A 21,620-nucleotide genomic window follows, 5' to 3' on the forward strand; every position below is an offset into this window, starting at 1 on the left:
GCACCTCAAAGCCAGGTACCGTGCAGGCACTCAGGACAGGGACACAACCGTCTGAGGTGGACGCTCACTCTGACCACACACTGTCCTGCTCTCTGAGTGGGAACCTGGGACCTGACTGTGCACTTCAGAGGCAAACTGACTCGTTCTGAAGAGGAAACGGACTCTCGTCAATCTCTTAACCGGAGTCCTTTCTTTGTCTTTAACCAGCCAAATTCCCTCCTGCTGAAACACATCAGGGCCCCCAGCCTGGAACTCCACAGTCACTTGGCTCACTCTGCCCTCCCCGACAGGGACTTCCATGTTTGCTGGACGGACGTAGGACAGAGGGACCGTACTACCTATCAGGTGGGCAGAGCGAGCAACCTCCTCTCCCAGTGCCTCCAGTGACATCCAAAGGACCACAGCGGGGATACACATGGTTTTGTGGAAGGAGGCAGTAAGTGGCCATAACACTGATAAAGAACAATTAGGACAGAAAATCAGAGCGGGTGGTTAGAGAACTGTGTGCTGCATGGGACAAAAGAAGAGGTAGGATAAAATAAGTCCACAGAGCTGTCTGCTTTAACCCAGTAAAACTGCGTGAAAAATGATTCAAGTATGGATTTGGACTCAGGGATCTTTGCTACATTTCTACCTCCCCAAAACATTAAAAACGAAATCTAAAATCTTCTTGGATATCAATTCTTTTTAAAAGAATAACTAACTCTCTTCCTTGAAAACCTTTTCATCGAACTAAACTTCTCTGCATTTGGCCATATAATTCCTAGCCTGTTGGAATGCTTTAAAATTATGCCTCGCTAACCTTAATCCCTTTGCTAACCTTTAAAATAAAAGCCTACGTTTAAAAAATAAAACTACTTACATTTTTTAACAAGAATTTGGATGTCGATAACTTATGAAAACTTTTACATTCTGTAAACTTACCATCAAGATATTCCTTACACGTTTTTATTGCAAGCCTAAACTTTAAATTCTGAATAACAAGCAGATTAAATGGGCTGTGCTTTATGTCAGACAAATGTACTTTTACAGGTGACTCAAATCTTGGCTTTGATCTCAGAAGCCTATTCCATTAAACCGAGGAGGAAGGAAGCGCAGTTTCAGAAGTCTAGCATCAAAAACCCTACATTAACTACTAATGATTTTGATGGCTTAAGAAAGTCAAACAATTTATGATTTCCATACTTTGAGAAATGATGGTCATTCAGCTTGCTTAGCAGGGCACACCAGATAAATAAAAAGAGGATTTTCCTTTTTGAGAAAGTACCAATCTTGGGGAACTGTTAACACTAATAATAATTAAAAACACAATAAAACTGAAGGAATGAAAAGGTTCTGAATTCTTTGAGAGCATAATAAAAATCAACATGTATTCAGGAAAGAGACATGCAAATGAGAAACTCATTCAGGCAAAAAAAAAATATATATATATACAACTAAACTTGAACAATGAACGTAAAATGAAACCTTGGGGAAATTTCACGATGTGAGTCAAGAAATGTAAGCTATAGAAGGAAAACTACGGTATTATTTCTTAGTTCAATATCCCAGTCTCTATTAGCAGCACAAATTACCTGACTTGCTTATTAGAAAACCTTATTAACATGTAAAATGCATTATTGAGGAGTAAAACCTCCAATCTTTTTAAACTGCAAGCAATTACACACTCATTGGTTTAATGGAATGGTAAGTGTTTCTGGCATCCACTCTAAAACTAAAACTCTATGAGAGAAGTTTCCAGTCTCTAATGGAAGGTATGAATGGAGCGGGCAAAAAAGTCCTCTGCTTTATCTTACTAAATATTTCCTGAGTAGCTTTTGGGCACCTGGCAACGTGCCAGATACTGTGAAGAGACAGATGAGCAAAATGCAGACTCTAACAACTTGCAAACTACCCTATAATGGCTAGTGAGACTCAAACCAAACGCTGGAATTTTTGGAAGAATTTATGGATACTGTCATTAAAAATATTTTTAACCCTAACAATCGTTAGGCAGCAAATAGTTCTTTTGGGAGGTTAGGCTATAATAAAAGCTTAAGATAATTAATTTCATAGAACATTTGTCAAAAGTCAACAAAGAATTTTATTTTGACAAGAAAAAAATGAGTCTATGAAAAATCTGGGGATCGTATTTACAGTCAAGTTAGAAGCTAGTGGGGGTGAGGTTGTTCAGTGATTTGTTGGGTGCTTTAATTTCTCAGCTCAGTTTTTAGCCGACCTTACACTCTTCTGGAATAGTAGCTGGATGGGGAGAACCGTCAGGTAGATAGTCTCCATTCATATTTAATGGAAGTCATTAAAAATCATTACCTTCTCAACGTATCTTGCAGGGAAAGATGATAAACAGCATGAGAATGGAAAAGCCATGCTGTGAAAGATCAATTTGACTTGTGAAAGACCCTGGACATGGTGCTAATGGAAATTCATCATTTATTAATTTGGGATAAAGTTAAATCAAATCATGTGCATTTCCTCATGTGCACACTCTTTTGGCTTATTGGCAGCTTTGTTCTTTAGCTACACTGAGCAGAATACATCAGTCTCTACACAAAACAAAAAGGAACTGTAATGGTCCCTCCTTTCTTTTCTTTTCTTTTTTTTTTTTTTTTTGAGAAAGCTTCCATATACAGGAAGGAGGTAATCGTGTGTGACAAAACAAAGGTAGGAAGTAGTTAAGTGCATAGTGGTCAGTAAACAAAACCTTGCAAATTTCTCCCCAGACAGAGATCTACCCCCTGGATTTGGGTTTTCCTATTGCTTGTCCACTGAGTAATCATTCAAGGAAAGGAGACCACTTCTCCCACGACTTGTACGCCAGCAATTAAGCACCCTCAAGGAGTCCTCAGAGCCTGGTGCAGACGCTGGCTGAGGCATGGAAGACATGGGGACATAGTAAGTACACACATCGTCCTGGCCTCTGATGTCTCCGTCCACAGGTTACCAGGGGCCCGGTGTGAAAGGGCTTCTCTCCTTCCAAAAGCCAATGTGTATATAAAAACTGGAAGCAGAAGAACAGAGGGCTAGATTCACTCAGGAAAGAGAACCTTCAGGGTTGCTGGTACAGGGCTGTGCACATTTGAAGGGGTTTGCTTTGTTTTGTTTTAACTCATGAACCCCTTTCAGAAATTTTAGGAATTTACACATGGTCAGTCTGCTGTTGTGAGATAATATCACGAGCAACTAACAATATTAAAAAATGTTATATTTTATGTAATTATTATTAAATATTGCACTTAGACAATGCACTTAAATGCCCCACATACTAATTTCATAATATATCCTAATTCACCAGGAAACACGTGGTGCTCGCTTTTTAATTTATCCTTTTATCATGAAGTCAGGGTGCACCCAAGGTCCTCCGTAATCAGGCCTGCGTTTGCACCTCAGAAACCACATCTCACACCGCTCTGTCCGCCTTGCCCTGAACTGCAGCCTGCGGAAGAGGCCAAGCACAGTTCTGCATCTCTTGACGTAGCGGTGAAATGCGGGGAATCAATAAGCAGACAGACGTAGCTCCTCTGCAGTGTGATTCGCCTCATAGCTCGCTGTAGTCAGACTTAGCGAGTGTGCAGTTTGATCCACCCTGATATTCAGCTGTTTTCTTTTTGTATCTCCACTCACTGACGGACTCAAGAACTTACTTTGTTCCCTAAGTCTACAGTACCTCGTTAATCCATTTAGTCAACAGAATCCTAACCTGAAAAGAACAATTTCTTACTCCTCAGGCACCCAGGACGGAGGAATCCACTTTGCAACTCCTTGCAGTTTTCACTGGTGACACATAAAGCCCCAGGCCATGGTGGCTGGGATAACATTATCTTAAAACAGACCAGACCACAGGAAGGATGTTGGCCCTCAGACCTGCCTGAGCGACTCCCCCTTTCCTTTGTTCTTCCTGTACACCTATAAAACCTTCTGAGCAACCTAGGAATGGGGAGATGGCCTTTGAACAGGGGTCCGCCATGCTGCCAGAATGCCAGCATTCTGAATAACCCTGCCTTTCTTTCCACCAAGCTTGTCTCTCGATTTTTAACTTTTTCCAGCGTCAGACACCGGACCCTTAGCGGGTACCATTGAGTCTCTCGGGTTTCCTGTCCTTTCTGCCACCTCCCAATGTGTGTCCTACAGCATCCACACCACGTTCGGTACAACTGCTGCTTCATATGGCTGACTCGCTGTTCTACCAGATCACGAGCTCCTTGATGGAAAAAACTAAAGCTTAGTGCCTAAAATAGTTGCTGGCACATAGCAGGTACTAATTAAACGCTTGAACAACAAATGAACAAATGAGATTTACAAGTCAGGATCTGTACCGCATTTACCTAATAGCTACCATTCATCGTATACTCCATTTCAATATCCAAGGACTATCTCACCTTTATTTTCCTAACTGGGGGGCAAAATTTCTATAGGATTCTGCATCAGACTATTTCTCTACTTCCCTGGCAAAATGAGACAGGCCCCCTTTGACTGCCTGGAAAGACAGAGACAATCTAAAGGGGACAGTGTGTCACCGGCTGAGAAGACACACTCCTGAAACATCTTCAAAGCCAGGATGCAAAATCTAGAGTCATGGGATTGTAGGTTGGGGCTTAAGGACATCTTTTCTGTAAGGAGAGAAAAGGAACTAAAACCCAGTTTCTAACCTGTGCAACCAGTAGGTACTCATTTGTATCTTTTTTCTCCTCTGTCCCCACAACCACCCTGGCAGGAAGCCGTCAAGGTGCCTGTTTTGCATATTAGGAAACACAAAGGCCGTCACAAGCAACTCTGCTACACAGTTAGTCCTGATGGAAACACAGAGAGCACCTACTTCTTTCTGCTCAAGCTGAAGAGAAGATTTTATTAGGTCTCGGAGTGAAGTTAGCTGTTTCTTTTCTTCATCCTGGGTCTGTTTTATCTATGAGAGAAAAAAAATCACTTCTGTCATGTGTCTTTTATATATTTATTTATAATTCATCCACATATACCACTCATCAAACAATTCAATGATATAAGTTGATTTACTCAATGAAATCCTTCACACGGGCTCATTTTTGATACAAGAGGCATACTTTTCTCAACTTATGAAAAGTACCAGTGAGTTCTGAAATCGGTGAGCAATGCAATATGCTTTCTTATTAAATAATTCATCTCAGCTAGACGATTAATTCTGAAGTGCCATTTTAAAGAAAGTTGAGAAATAACACTGAGTCATTTGCTTACGGTGTTTTGAAGAGGGGTAGTGGGTACCATGATGGGATTAAATGTGCTAGAACAGAATCCTAAGAAGAACCAGGATTCAATAGGCTCATGCATGTGTGAAGGTTTACAAAGCAGACAGGAGGGCAAGGGACTAGGCTGCTTTTTTAAATCACTTAGAACTTACTGCAACCTGAACTATATTAGCTATGGAAAGAAAATCAGAAAAAAATACACAGCTATGTATTTTTGAAGTTATAGAAGAATAACTATATTATTTGTAATTCCAAAACCTTATTTGACCATATGTAGTTGCACCAATAAAACATATACTTTTAATATTATCCATTGCCATTATCATTTTAATCTTATCCATTGCCATTATCATTTTAATATTATCCATTGCCATTATCATTTTAATATTATCCATTGCCAAGTGGTGTATGGGAATCAAAGTTGACATTTATACACGTGCATTTTGTTTTTTTCCTTCATACCAGTTTTTCCTTTTGATTTTGCTGTTATAAAAGCAAAACTGAGAGATTAGAAAATATAGTGCGAGAAAATATAAAAGAAGCCAAAAAAAAAATCAAAAAGCAGCCTACTCAGAGATAGTCACTTAATTTTTATCCTTCCCTGATGAAACTATCTTTATGTACTTGCTGACCGAAAGGTACCCATGATGTCTCTGAACCCAAAAGGGAAAGTCAGCTAGAACCTATGGTTATATGCGCCCCTCCCTGCTCTTCTGATGCTCCCCAAAGCAGACTCCGGAAGGTTTGACCATCGATGACTTCTCTGAGTTAAACTGAAGGTTTATCTGCCTTAAGTTTATACTGATGTATCACTTGTCTTCTTTTGTTTAATACTCTTCTAACACAGATTTCATATTTACTGATATTTATCTACAAAAGCAAATTCAAATGCATGTATTTTATAAAGAACTTACATTAAATAAATCAGCAGCCAGTTTTTCAATGTACTGTTTCAGTTTATCAGCTGTTTTCAAGCCATCTTGGAAGAAACTATAATAGGAAACATCAGACATTTACTAGCAGTATAAAAAAGGAATGAACCATAATCACATGAAAAATCCGACAGTACTTATATATTTACTCTCTACCACTATACCCACACGAAATATTTAGAAAACTGACTTCAGTCATTTATAAAGATGCACGAACGGATACATTATGGACACCACTTGGTATATGCTAGTGACATCACACGTACACTGCCACGTTACAGCTGTAATCCCAAGGCGGTGAGTTTGTCATGTGTATGCCCACCCATGCATACTACAATTGCTCCTGGATGTGCCATATTTGACTTCAAAAGAGAAAGAAAGACACATTAACCTGTGGGGTATCATCAAGTCCAACCGGACACCCTAAGGAGAGATGGGACGGAACGAAAAATAAAGCCTGGAGGAGAGTCAGCATTCTTTCAGTTCCCCCAAGGTCCCCGTGTTCCAGCGTCCTCTACATTTGGGAAGTGTGTGGCTACAAAGTTAATCAGCGCAAAACCAACTGTGAGCTTTGATACTGCACTTAAAGAATTTCTGGAGGACGGTTTTGAAGGTAGAACACTTCAATGTTAGATGGATGCTGTCAGGACTTCGTACAATAGAAAAAGCATGGGCTGTGGGGTCAGAGGAAGAAGGCCTAGAACCTGGGCTCCAGGATTTACTCTCTATGGGACCTTGGCAAGTCACTTGACGTCTACCTATGTTATTGGTATTAAGTGGGGCGAATGATACAGAGAGCATACACGAAACCACTCAGCTAAGTGTTGGGGAGTTAGGATGTGCTCGGTAAACGTTGCTTTTCATCCCTGGAGCCCCAGAGGTTTATCATATAAGGACTTATTTTCTTCCCAGGGGGATACGGATTCCTTGAAGATATTTTTGTAAAGATATTTCATTTTCACTTCCAACCTGAAGGGAATTTGATCACCATGTTAAGAAAGAAAGATGGATTTAAATGAGAATGCTTTAGATCTGTGTTTTCCAATACAATGTTCACCACTGGTGAAATGCACCTAATTTAATTAAAATTAATGTAGCATTCAGTTCATGGAGTCTTACTGGCCACACTACAAGTGACATACGGCTGGTGGGTACCATGTGAGGCAGCAAAGATTATCAACAGTTCCATAATCACAGAAGGGTCCAGTGAACATGGAGAAGCAAACTGATATTTGAACAGCAGACAGATGCTGTAAAGCATACATTTTAAGGAGAAAAAGGGCAGCTTTAGTTTGAGATGGCACTGATAAAAATGAAAAGTTATCAGGGGTGAAAGCAAGGTGGATGGGGAAGAAATTCCTGAAGAAAGACCCAAACAAGCCTCTTTACCCGCAGTTAAATTCTTCATAACATTACAAATGGGCTAAGAGAAATCGACGTGATGAACCATTTTAATCTACCGTATGATTTATGATTCAATTTTTATAAACAAATCCTATACATAAAATCCAGTAATCTGAGTAAGATTGTAAATTATTTTTTCTTTTTCTCATTTTCTATATATTTTCTAAAAGACGTCACATATTACTGAGGCAGAACAAAATTAAAGAATCAACGTCTAGCTTGAAAGGCCAAGGCCGAGCTGAGCCCCTCAGAAAGTTATTTTAGGGCCAACTTCTAGTTTTCGGTGAGACACAGGAGTAGGGAGAACAAAACAGTCCTGACAGGCATTAGTAATGCCACGTCGAGCGAAGGCCACAAGCTGCCAACTGCACTTCCCTCTGGTGACCCCTGTCCTCTGCACTGGATCCTCCCTTCTGGGAGGTTCAGTCTCAGCAGCAGGCCAGGTAGGCCTGAGGGCCACCACGCCACCCACAGGGCAGTGGGCTCTGTGTCCCGGGGTCCTCCCTCCCTCTGTTAGCTGTTCTGGTTCAGGGGGACGCGTGGGCTTTGGAGTCAAAAGCGTATCCGATTTTGGCTCTGAACCTGACTGTGTAAGCTTGGGCATGTTCATGTCCAAATGTGGACGTCTTCTAGCTTCAAGGAGCAGTGGATGAGCGACTATAGATAAAAGGCTCCTTGTAACTGGAAAGCGAAGCACAAGGGTTAGTTCTGATGACCCATCATTCAACTGGAACATGTAAGCCTTGACGGCAGACGGGGAAATTACCTCTGTGACATCCCACTTGTCTCTTAGCCACTTTCTCTCTAAATTATTGAAATGTAACGAGACCTTTGAAAATAGACGATGAGGACTAACAGTAATAATAATAACGACCGCCAGCATGTAATTGAGTACTTACTTTGAGCCAGCCACTCACTATTATGAACAATTCATCGAATATACCTTTATATAAAAGTTTCATGACAATCCAACAAAACAGGTAATGAATATTATTAACCTGTAAGACAGGTAAGGAACCTGAGGCCCAGGAGAGGTCAGGGGTCTTGACTAGGGTCATCTAGCCATTAAGTACAGAGTTGGGATTTGAGTGTAAGATTTTCTGTGGCCAGAGCACACATAATTAAAAAGTCAGGGTCCTACCTGATCTGGATCCAGTGTAGGGAAGGGGCCTGAGTGGGGATAACGATGACAAAATTCCACTTACTTGCACTGCGCATGGTAATACTTGATAAGGTTCTGCAGCAGGTCCACGCCCTTTTTAGTCTTGATTTCATTAACTTTAATGAGATACTGTGGAAACAAAACAGAATTGGATATTGATCATTACAGACAAGTTTCTTCAGTCCTGCTTCTGCGTGGGTGGCAGCAGACGAGTCGTGAATCTGCACAGGTTACTGGGCCTTCAGACAGTGTGAGCTGAATTTAGGGAATGCTGATCTGGCACAGTCACAGTGTATAAAACACACCGGTTAGCGTGTTAGCGTTTCATAAATGCTTAAGATCAGTTTACTAGACAAACAGAAGTCAGACACAGCAAAGCATTCTGGAATAATTATTTCCTCTGGTACAGAGGGTCTCAAACTCAGGTTTCACGTGGTCAGGACCCGAAAGAGAGGGCCTGTTCTTGGCAGAAAACAAGTCAAACAGTATTCTCTTCAAGGAAAGTGCCAGAAGATACTAGGACATTTAGACCAAGCAGGTGAATTAGAAAGAATGTTTGTTATGAAACAAGAAAATGAAAGAATAAAAATAACACACCATTAGTTTATGCACTAACACTATTGGCTCTGATTTTCACGACTGGCTAAAATTTTCTTTTGCTACTGTTTGCTTCTTGTTCCCGTTTTATTGTGTGGAAGTGTTTGTGAGCAGACAAATTCAAGGAGGAACCAGAAGTTTATGAGGAAAGAACAGAACAAAAAACTTAAGAAAAACTGGCTGGTCTCCAGGTTAAGGAGTCCAGTGTACAATGGAACACAGTTTGAGAACCACTGCCCTAACACAACATGCTGTTCATTGCATTTTGGTTTTCTTCCCATGAACTCAGAGACTTTCTTAACGACTGCTTCGTTTAAGCTTTCACTCAAACTGGACACGTGGTTAAAAAAAACATGCTCTAGACCTGTCCCAGTAAAACTTAATATTCACCAGTGCTACCCCTCACCCCCAATTTTTTCCCACAGTCACTCACAAGCAACATGAAAGTTCTCACCGAAGAATCCTGTTTTGGCTTAAAGAGACCCATAGAACCCAGGCTCAAAGTATGAGACAACAGTGAAACGGCCGGTCCCAAAAGGCTTGGAGAAAAATGGAGATTAGAACCTTAAGAAACAGCCCCTCCTCTAATAGTCACACCCAGCCTGGTTGTAAGCATAAAAACTGTTGACTGGCACGAAGGATGACAGTGAATGGAATTCTAGGCAAAAGGTTGAAAGGTCCGTTCTTACCTCGCACATTTGGAGCTGAAAGAGGTGTCGTTCCTTCTCCATTTCTTCGGCAATCTCGGCCCCGGTGATCTCCGTGCGGATCATGCCGTGCTGTTTGGCATGCTCTCTCTTCTCCTTCTCGATTTTTGTACTGTAATCAGAGCAGACAGAATCGTTAAAACACACGCACACGCACACACACGTCTTTCCTTCAATGACAGCTGCTTCATTGTTTCTTAATTACTAGAGTGAAGAGGCAGGAACTCTTCAGTTAGGAGCAGCAATCAATTCTTGAGTTCAAAGACAACAAATGCACACTATGGCATTTCACCTAGGAAACTTCTTACGTCTTAACTTTGGTCTCACACAGGGATGGAGTCATATAAAATTCTTAAACGTTGGTTGGCATGAAGACATTTTGACTGTTTACTTTTTCTTGGGAAAAGTACTTTACGAGGCCAAAGAATGAGAAAGTTGGAGAACTGAGGAGTATTTTGATGATCAACAAGTGATGAGACTTATTTCGAGACAAGGAATATCATGGGTTGGTCTTTGTGGACATGCACAAAAGTCAGTCAAAGGTCAATTCTAATACTTCTCTAAACCCAGGCTGTTTCCATACCTAGTAAGTTATTTTAATCATTCAACCACCTGCTCCTGGATTGACCAAAATAAAGACTGGGAGAAATCGCAGTCTATAATTTAGAATCCTATGAAAATATTCTTCAACGGGGAAGGGGGTGAGAGGGACCCAGAAAATAAGAAGGAGGCCCCACATTAATCCCATAGAACCCGAGGCTAATGCTTGGCTGGGATAGGTGACACCCCCGTAATAATACCAACGGTCACGGCCCTCTTTCCAAAAATCCATTTGCCTTGAAAACAGACTTTTACTTTCAGAAAAAGCCTGTCATTTCGAGTTGTGAATACAAAGACTAACTGACTTAGGCTTCAACTCTTCTTTTTTGCATTGTGGTGGGGGGAAATCAAGCCCCAAAGAAAGCCAATATCCATGTCTAGGATACAAACAGTGGAAATTCAACCCATCAACCCAGTCAATGGAAAACGCACTACAAACCCTGGTTGGGATTCACGCTAACACACGAATGCTGTGTCTAAGCAGCTCTTTCATCATGTCACCATGGCAGTCACACAGGCGTGACTGTAGGGATTTTACCAGAAAGAAAATAAACCTCAGCTCTCTCCCTACTGGCCTGGGTGGGAAGAGAAGCAGGACGCTCCAGACATTTGAGAAAAGGGGCCAGATAACTTAATGGCAATAATAGACTTCTGGGTTAGCATGGTGACTTGACCACATGTGTTTATTTCTTCTTTCGTCGGCAATCCCACTAAAATGAAAATGTCATTAAAAAATATAACGCCCCAAAGACAAGAACTGGAGGCAAAAAAGGGTGAGAGAACTGTACGAATATATGGAAGAGGTCTAAAAGGAGAAAGTCTGCATCCCAAATGACAGGGCTCCTTGCGTCCCTGGCCTGTGTAATTCCCAGAAAGAAAGTTATCATATATAACCACTAGACAAGGAGCTGAGGGAACTGAATGGTCCCAGAAGATAGACTTCTAGATGCTGACATTTAAAATACTCCTGATAGGAAAGCTGTCTTGACATCCTAAAACTTCAAACCTAAAGAGGCAGTTCACTGCTTTCTTGACACAGCCTTGCTGATATATATGACGTTTCAATCAACTTTTAGGTGCCTTACTCTACAATGTGAATAGGGAGTCAAGGAGTAAAAGCTCCAAAATGAAAGTGAGAAAAGGCTCCAAAATGAAAGTGAGAGCTCAAATTAAAAAACAGTAGGGGTGGGGTGTAGAGAACCAGTGGCAATAAGGGAGCAGAAAAATTTCATAAAATGTAACCAAATCCTCAGAGAGCCGAAATAGTGCATCTAATGAAACAAGAAAAGAAACTATTAAAAGGCAAAAGAAAAAAAACACACAAAAAAACCCAAACCAAAAAACATACACTAAAACCCAACTAACTGAGAAAAATAGTTTTTAGAAATTTAAAATATGATGGCTAACAGAAAAAGGTCAACTGAAACAGTGGGAAAGAAAGGTTGAAGAAATAACCTAAAACATAAACCAGACAAATAGAACAGAAAAGAGAAGATACTTAAAAGAACAATCTAGAAAGTCCAACATTACATGATGAGGAGTTTTAGAAAAGTAAGAAGAAACGAACAGATAAGAGGAATTACAAGAAATTTTTTCAGAACTGAAGAACTAAAAATTGCAAACAGGTTAATGCACACCCCATGGCACATGAAGAAACTTGGTAAAATCTTTTATAAAGAGAATATTTCAACCTTTTCTAACTGAAAATAAACAACAACCTCCCCCCTCCAAGCCCCAACATGTCATAGACAAAGAAATGGGAATCAGAGAGGCATCAGGTTTTTTCATTAACAATGAAATAACGCTTTTGACATTTTGAGAAAATGATTACGAAGTTAGAATCTTACATTCAGCCACATTCTCATTCTGTGTGATGGCAGAATGAAGGTATTTTTGGATGTGCCAAAACCTGAAAATTTTACCCCCTTTAGAGCTGTTCCCTGGAAGGGACAGGAGGTGCTGTGTCAGCAAATGTGGTACTTGACCTGGAAAGAGGAAGTAGGAGGTCTACCACTAGGGGGCAGTACCAGGATGACAGCTGCACTGATCTGAAGAGCTCTGGAAGGATGTCTCCAGGAGAGAAAAGGACCTGACAGAGAATTTAATGATAAAGATATCTAATTGTTATAATAATATATATCATGTATTTACTAAACAGAAACATTATTAATAGGTGTCGGACATCTGTTGGAACAGGTAAAAATTCAACAAAAGACTCATATAGAACTAAGCAAATGAAGAAAGGAGGCAATCACTTCATTAAGAAAAAGCAAAAAATTGCATTATGAGAATAGAAATTCCATCATACTGCATCATGGAGACTGGCAATGAATACTTATACCCACGGAAATGTAAACATGGACAACTGGCTTAACCACAAATTGTCGCACGCATCATACTGGACGAATGGGTGGCAGGACAAGGGGTAGGGGTGGTGGCTCTGCCAGAGAGCCAAATCCTCCTCTACCATAGCACACACCACGATGAACCAAGAAAAGAATGGCAAGCGAGTGCAGAGGAATGTGGAGACAAACAAGCCAGGCACAGGGGAGAGGTGGAAAAAGGAGGGAAACCAGGAGGTAGGAAGGGGTGGGCAGAGGGATATTTGCTGGGTGTTTCCACTAGAAGCTTTCTCACTGCCTACTTCACATCCACTCTCCCCTTCATCATTAGGAGAAGAACCCTGTATCATCAGGTACAACATAAACTCACCACGTTCAGATTCTGAGGACAACACAGACGCGTGAACAGACAAGTTCACACAGCCTCTGAGAGAAGTGCTGTGAAGAGCGCCTGGCTCATCTTAGCATGCTTTCTGTTCTACGACATTCCTAATACTGACCACCAGGAACTACGAGGCCTTCAACCAACACACAGATTTTTATATACCAATAGTGGTCGCACTTTGGTTGACAAAGCATTTATTTTGTTTTGTCCTTCCTATGTCCTACAGAGGAGATACAGTCCACAACAAATCCAGAGCAAAATGTTTTTGTCCCCTTTAGTGAACCGCTGCCCTTCCTCTCTAGTAAGTATGAATACGTAGTTGTATCCTGGACCAGGTGCATGCAGCTGCCTCTGCACACAGCAGAACTTAGCTCACAAGCATGAGTGTCAGGACCCACTTTCAGAAAGTCAGGAAGACGCAGCATTCTTCTACATCCATTGACCACTGTGACGGCCTTTTTGTTCTCTGTTGCATTTAAAACTGTCAACGCACAAAAGTAGTGCTAAAGCATCCAGTCTCTAACAATGCACATATTACGCCAGCAACTATGAAAGTAGTTTGGGAGGAAAAGATTTAATTGTTTTTCTTTTGCTTGTGCTTTCACTTTGCTGTTACTGTCACCTACGGAAATGCTTTCATTCTCTTCCGTTTGTAGTTCTCCAAGTTTACAGCTACGATTTTCATTAAAAGCTTCTCCTCCCATCGCCCCCACAGTCGGTGGTACAAATGTCACAGAGTAACAGTGATTATGGAACATGGTATGGCCTGTGCTGTAGGACGGGAGCTGGCCCACACCACGTGTCCCACGTGCATTACCTCCCTGATCCCTCACAATAACCCCGTCATGTAGGGCGCCCGTTCTGGTTCCGGGGTCACACGGCTTCATGATCTTCTGTAAGCCCCTGAGCCTCTCCAGCTTCGCTTTCCTGATCTATGAACAGATAGCAAAAGCTGCCCACGGATGGGGTCGGTGTGAGGAGGTCCTGCACGTGACACTTCCCACAGGCCCGGGCAGAAAGAAAGATGTCACAAGCACTCGCTACAGTTTTATTACTTCCCAACTGCTGTGCTGTCTAGAAGTGTAAATGGTCTAAGCGGTATGCTGACTATAACGAGAGAAAAGTCGCCGCAGTCGTAGACCTACAACCTGGTAGTCAATGTCAGCCAGGAATGCCAAAATACTTGATAGCACAAGCACAGCTCCCTCCAGATAACCGGCACGGCGAGGTCACCACTTTTAATTGGGTCGGCAGACCTAACCGCTTAGCCCTTACGAGCATGGACTGAACAAGTTTTCTGTCCAGCAGGTATTAGTTAAGGGTTTCGTCCTTCTTCCACTTATTCTTTATCTTAGGAAACTCACGACGATATAACAAAAACCAAACCAAACAAAAACAAAACAAAAAGGCCACTTACAACTTTGTCTCGTAATCTTTCCAAGCTTTGTCAAATGGCTTCTTGAGATCCTAGGAAAGGGAAAATGAAATTGAAATTGAAACTGCATGTACTTTTGCTTAAAGGAGAATAAATAATTTTGAAATAACATCTTAGCAAAAATGCTTTCCTTTACAGGATGTTTGAAATTTTACACAAGACACTTGCATGCACATCATACTATTTATTACCCACAAGGAGAGGCATACGGGAGTCGGGAGGGTGGGCATTCCTGGTCACGTGGACGAGGCAGCGCCCTGCAGTTCTCGGCGATGGGGGTACACAGGGGGCACCAAGACCCAGGTGCAGATTTTCCCTCCACCACTTAGGTTCTCACCAACCCTCTCGCTCAGTCAGTAACATTATGTGAAGTGGCTCGTCTTTCCTGAAGATCACTTTCTAACAACACTTTTTATGCTAAAAATGTTCAGAGTGCCTTTCCAATACAAGTACCACTATGACCTTCAAAGAGAAGAAAACAATCCGTCCTTTCAAGTTACAGTGAAAATCAAGTTTCTCAACACTTACTCCCTTGACTCCCTTCAGGTCTCCTTTGAGTAAGGAGTCCAGGGTGAAGATGACGTTGTGGCTCAGACCCTGGAGCTGAAAAACAAAGCAGAGACGAGACGAGTTAACAAGGAAAGCGTGGACGGAACAGCGAGCCCCGCTGGCGCTGGCGGCGCGTCCACGGGCACCGGGCTCTGCATGACGGTTTCGCACGCGGCATCCCGCCTACCAGGCAGGACCCGTCCTCGGCCAGTGGGAGCGGGGAGCTGCGAGCGGAACCACGTGCTGCAGCATATGGACACGTGCACAGGTAATTCCTCAAATCATAGTTAGAACTTTCCTTGTTTCCTACTGAAATGGGAGATCTTCATTTGACTTTTCTTCAAATGCCTCCGGCAGAGTAAGGAGGGGATTATATCCCTGGCGCTTACCACTGTCTGAAATTGCTAACTTTGAATGTATATTGTCTCTCCCACCAGGACATAAGCTCAGGGTGGGCAGGCCCTCAGCGGTCCTGCTCCCAAGTGTATCCTTAGTGCCTAGATTCTGCGAAAAAGAACCGTATTTAGGAAGTGCCATCTACAACAGGGGTGCATGGTTTTCCAGTGTTCCGAGGCAGTGACCAGTGTCTCCTTGATTTTAAGACGGTACAAAGAAGAGTCTACAGAGGAATAAGATGGAGCTGCTACTCAGTGGAGAGACGGGCGGCAGGGACACCAAGGGAGGGGTGGACAAGTGCAAAAGATGGACTGAGAAGATTTTACATTTCGTGTTCAAGGAGATTCCAATTGTATAGCAAGTCCTCACTTCATCATCGATAGGCTCTGCTACTTCAAGAGAAGCAACATATAACGAAACCAGCTTTACCACAGGCTAATTGATGTAGATAAGGAGTTAAGTTCCTAAAGCACCTCACGAATGTTATAACGAAACGTCCCCAACCATTTATAGATGTACTTGTTTCCTTATTTGTTTGCTGTGTCCCCAGTCTGCATGAAAGCTCTTTGAGAGTAAGGTCTATATGTTTACCGCTGTATTTCCAGAATGTGGAACACGGCCTAGCCCAGAGTAGAGGCTCAATAAATACGTGTAGAATAAAGGAAGTATAGAATCGTGCGTGTATAAGGTTCTCTACAGGACTGTTTACAGTGATGGAATGGTTAGTGCTTATCAACAGGGGGTTGGCTAACAGACTATGGAAGCTCTAAACAGCCATAATATGAGAAAGTTCTTTATGTCTAACTTTAAAAACACCTCCAAGATAAGCAAAGTATAAAACAGTATTCATTGTGTACAAAAACTGACATAAAAATAAGAAAAAATATGTCTATGCTTAAATTATTTCTGAAAGGATACAGAAATCTGCTGATACTCGTTCCTGTCAGGGATGGAACCTGGGTGGGCAAGGGGAGAGGGTGGGAGAGCAGCTTTTTACTCTGTATTTTTTTGCCTTGTTTTTCAAGTTTTGGTAGCATGTACTATACTGTTTACTCAAAAAAGTAAAAATTCTAAAAAAAATAAAAATAAAAATGAAAAGACAGTGCTTATAAGCCACTTCTAAAGTTTAGTCCCCAATGCCTCAAATCCTTTGTGAGATGAAGCAGGAAAAAAAACCCCAAACCCATAATATTATTGCCACCTTGATCTGAAAGCGGTAAGAGAAAAATAACAATAGAAGAATTATGAAATTCTGTGGTTAGTACCGAATGGGCGGGTGCTTGTTTAGAAGGAAAAGTCCCTCAAAAGCCATGGACTGACCACACAACAAACAGACGACACGTCTCAACCTTTCAGTGTCGTCATCGTGCTCAGCCATGGGGCAGGAGGTGGTGGGCTGTAGCTGCCTTGATGGAAAACCCCAAGAATTAAGAATTTCTTTGTGGTTACCCACATACATACTCTTGGGGGTTGATGAGAAACCAAGAAGGCAAAATATTGTGTATTATAACTCCAGAATCTTCCCAAATGACTAGCCTATATGAAAAGGCCACAGGAAACATATGTAAAACTTACAAACTCTTCCCAGCTTACTTCTCAGAAAAAAGGAGGGTCATTTAGAAAAACTGGCAAAGAAGACTGTTTAAAGTGAAAAGTGAATTGTAACTACCTGTCATTATAAAGATACAGAGAGAAGGTACAGAGAAAGCAGACCAATCTCAAGAGGAGGAAACGTTTAGGGATTACTTACTGAGGGGCAAAACAAAATTTCCTTCCTCGGAGACAGAAGCTATTTTCTCAGATATGTTAAGGTATTGCTCTGTGACAGGGATGAATCACATGACTTCACAGATGACAGATTTTCCTCCTTTTCCTGTTTTTTTTTCAAATTATTTAAAAAATTTTCTAATCCTTCCAGGACCCCCTTTCCTGGCCTGAGCAAGACTTGCAAACTGACATGTGACCAAGGCATTTCCACAGGTACTGCGCCGCCGCCAGCATGATACGATAACACTATGGGGGGACAAACTTCCTGGGGCACTTTTGTTATCTTACATGGGTTTTTAAAAAAGCCTTTCCTATCTATTATAGACTTATTTTCCTTTTTTACGAAAATTGTATGGATGACTCTATTCCCATTTACTCGACTCCCACCCATTTCCTTTCCTTTCATGATAAAGTTGAATCAACGTAAGTTCTTTAAGTGATTCCAGATGACAAGAGATGGAAGAGTACGTTTGAAAAAGTACATCTTTTTCCATTTTATTAAGCCAACAACACATTAGAAACCACTTCGGGAATGATGTGTAGGTGCGGTAAGTCTATCTGCTTTCCAAACAGACTGCTCTCTAGTCCCTCACAGACAGGCTCTTTCCCCAGTAAGAGAAGCCATCCAGCCCTGCCAGAAACTGGGAATAAATCAGATGGGAGGAAGCTGGGGTCTGTCCTTCCATGAGGCAAAAGTGACTTGTTTAAGCAAAGAAACTGTAATTAATATTGGCTTTGACAAAAATAACCACTTATTCCTTACAATTGCTTAGACACTACCCGACATTATACCAATAGACCAACAGCTAATGTCATCCCGGTTGCTGGTGATGAAGTCACGGACACTTTTTCTCTGTGGATATAAACACACACACACACACACACACACACACACACACACACACCCACACACACTCACAGCCCCAAATGAAACGACCACGTTCATTTGTTTATTGGCTCATGGCGCACCCTTCCTTTCTGGAAGGCACACATCGTAAGGGCGGCATCTCACCTGTGTTGTTCACTGACTGACAAGATCCTACCACAGGGGCCAAGGCGCCGTGGGTCACAGTGTCCTGTAATTTCTGGGTGGGTGGGCCTGCGTGCTGCCCTCTGGAGCTCAGGGAGAGGGGCAGGGACGTGGCAGTGTGCGGGCAGGAAGGGCAGCATAGCCTGGCTTGGTGCCTCCATGTCACCGTCCTGCATATGGGACCGTGCCAATTAACGAGGATGTAACTGGCCTGCTTTGTCATCGGCATTCATTCTGACATTCTCCCTCCACCGCCCATTGGTTCTCTCTCCTTCCCCTCCGCAGACAGAAAGTTTTGCTGAAAGTAAGACTAATGCAAATCCACTGACGTGCTCAACACGTTGGAAAAATCTAATTAAAACAATGAGCCAGCTCCCAGCAGTTAAGCTGACACTTCCCTGGCATAAAGAGGTATTCTGTCTAGACTGTTAACTCCTTCACGCACTAGAGAGCTATTTACCACCTTTGAGCTACTTAAAACTGGGACCTCGTTTGTCATCAGCCGTTTCCCAGGGTATTTATGATACAGAGAAAATCCCAGAGGCATGTGGCCACTCATCACCCCGGGCCCGGGGTGACTCCGGCTAACTGTTTCACCTTGCTGACCCGGTTCCCTGATTCTACAACGGGCGTTCCAGCACCTTTGCCCATGCTGGTGTGAGAGGATCAGGGAAAAGCGACACCAACGAAGCTGTCGCCTCGCAGTAGGTACACGGCTGCCAGCTTTCACAAGCACGCTTTGCTGGCTGCTCCTGTCACCTGGAAGGTGTTACTGGTAATCTGTTCAGACACACGCGGCTCGTTAAGTGGAGGGGTCAAACCACAACCTGGGTCTAACGCCAAAGCCAATGAACCACTTAAGGCCTATCTTGTTTGCAAAACAGCAGAATGTTCTGAGGACTGTAACACACTATATATATGAATAAACCGTTATTAGCAGCGGTAACTAACCTATTAAATTAAGCTTTAGTTTATTTGGTTGCTTACGTATTGAGGGGAAACTAAGAGTACCAACTGCTCACAGGCTGAGGGCACGTACAAATCCAACACAGATGAAAGCTGGCATTATGTTTGTATTCAGAAAGTTATTAGAAAGAAATATGACACAGAAACACAAGAGGGCGATATAACCAACCAGCAGCCTATTTCTCATTCAACTTGTTTGATTTGTTAATCCACGATATAAACCAGATGGCATGTATAAAAGTAAAAATAATTAATTAGGTAGTGCATTTGAAGGAACAAAATCACAGCTTCTCTACAACCCTAGGGAATTCTGGATCTCTGTCCAGAATGACAATCCCTATGAGTGGTTCTCAAACTGTGGTCCTTAGGCCACAAACAGCATCAGCGCCATCTGGAAACCTGTTAGAAATGAAATCTCAAAACTAGCCAATCAGACATGCTGAGGGCGGGGCCCAGTGACCTACGTTTACATAAGCTTTCTAGAGGAAATGGATGCAAGGTCAAATTTGGGCACCACTGCCTTAGCCTAATGGCTGTTCAAAGTTCCTTTAGAGAGAAGATCTACAATCAGAAAGGAGAAATCACTGGCCTAGGGTCTAAGACATCATTACCCTGAAAATGAACAGAAGTGAGTGAATGCTCTGGGAGAGCTGGTTAAGACCTAAGGAAAGGTGGGAACCGAATCATACCATTATGCTAAAAGCATCAGGAACCGACAAGACTGAATTTAAGCGCAAAGCACAGACCTACTGGCAGTTTTACACAGAAAAATGGGTAGGTGTAGGAATATTGGGGAATACGAGACTTCCATAACGTAACATAATGCAGTTGTATTTCGGCCAAGTCAATGTAAGTAAATGGTGGGTTACATTTAACGTCATCTCCTACATCAAGAGTGAAAACGAAAGCACCATCTTCCTTTGCATTATGTGCAGCATCTGATTTCATTTGAGGGTAATTATAAGAAAAGAGAGAATAGCTAAGTTTTACAAGATGAATGGAAAAGCAAAAGGAACCAAAAAAAAAAGCCTAGATAGCTATGCTTTGGTTAAGAAAAGACATCCCCAACCTTAAGGATTTCTTTATTCTGCTTGAAATGATTAATCAGTTAGTTCACAGTCAACTTTCAGACCGTTAATTTCATTTCCATGCAATGTCATGTATAATTTGCTATGTTTAAACTAGAACAAAACCATACTGTAAAGTGATATCAAATCACATTTTCTTTGCCTTCACCAAACATCTTTATTGCACATTGTATATTTTACAACAAACTTGTACTTAGGAAGCACTTTTGTAACATAATTTAAAAATCTAATAAAGTAAATTGACAAGCACACAGGGCTCACCACATCCCGGGAGGACACAGCAATGCCTTTGAGTAGACATCAGTCTTCGTGTAACTCATGAGAAAACAGAGACATCTCCTGATGCCTTTGTCTGCACAGCCCTCCTCTGTCTGCTTGGTCCACACCTTCATGCTTCAACAGTCACTTCACTTGATCCTTGTTGAAATTTTAGAATTCAAAGAATTTATCTAAATGGTGGCTGTGACAGTCGCCTTCGTGATATATTTCAAGGCCATCCTTCTTTGATATTACACCTGTGATGCCAACTGGTGCCAGGAAACCAAGTAAGTTTTCTCTACTTGTGGGCAACAAAAAGCAGGAAGTTTAGAGAATCTGGTCCTCTACCCATGTCCATCTTTCTCTATAAAACTAAGTAGTAGTTTCATGTAAATTATTAAAATATTCTGTAGAAGCAGTGTCTTAAACAGAATGTCAGACAAGCTTAGCACAGAGCTTGTAACAGAGTGGACACCTGAAAAAGTGCTGGCTGAAGTCAAGGCCATGATTTAGAAAGTCTTATCTTTTTTTTCAAATACTGACGTATAGACTTTCACCTCACCTCACTCTCTAAATTCAAGTGTATCAACCAATGCCTAACGCTGTTTAATGTTTCTGTTTAAGGAGAAGAGCCTTGAAAAGTCTAAAAGAATAGTTTCATGACTATCTACTATTCATTTATGGCTCAGCTCAAGGATCTCTCTTTGGTGATGCCCTTCTTAATATCCCTGCTTTCTGGATGAGTGAGTGAGTGAATCTGCCTCCGGTGACCTAGTTTGGGAAATG

General features: G+C 41.9%; 1 protein-coding gene across 2 annotated transcripts in view; it reads right to left on the minus strand.

Moving 5' to 3' along the window:
- ASAP1 (ArfGAP with SH3 domain, ankyrin repeat and PH domain 1) overlaps nt 1–21,620 on the minus strand; it is a 288,277-nt gene that overhangs the window by 62,171 nt on the left and 204,486 nt on the right. For both annotated transcript variants that reach the window (XM_033126171.1, XM_033126170.1), the window contains exons 6-11: nt 15,309–15,383; nt 14,763–14,812; nt 10,001–10,130; nt 8,758–8,843; nt 6,131–6,206; nt 4,814–4,900 (exon numbers count right to left, since the gene is read on the minus strand). In XM_033126171.1, coding sequence (XP_032982062.1) covers nt 4,814–4,900; nt 6,131–6,206; nt 8,758–8,843; nt 10,001–10,130; nt 14,763–14,812; nt 15,309–15,383 — 504 coding nt within the window. The remainder of the gene's footprint in view (nt 1–4,813; nt 4,901–6,130; nt 6,207–8,757; nt 8,844–10,000; nt 10,131–14,762; nt 14,813–15,308; nt 15,384–21,620) is intronic.

Source organism: Rhinolophus ferrumequinum, chromosome 14 (genome assembly GCF_004115265.2).
Source record: "Rhinolophus ferrumequinum isolate MPI-CBG mRhiFer1 chromosome 14, mRhiFer1_v1.p, whole genome shotgun sequence".
Lineage (NCBI taxonomy): Eukaryota > Metazoa > Chordata > Mammalia > Chiroptera > Rhinolophidae > Rhinolophus > Rhinolophus ferrumequinum.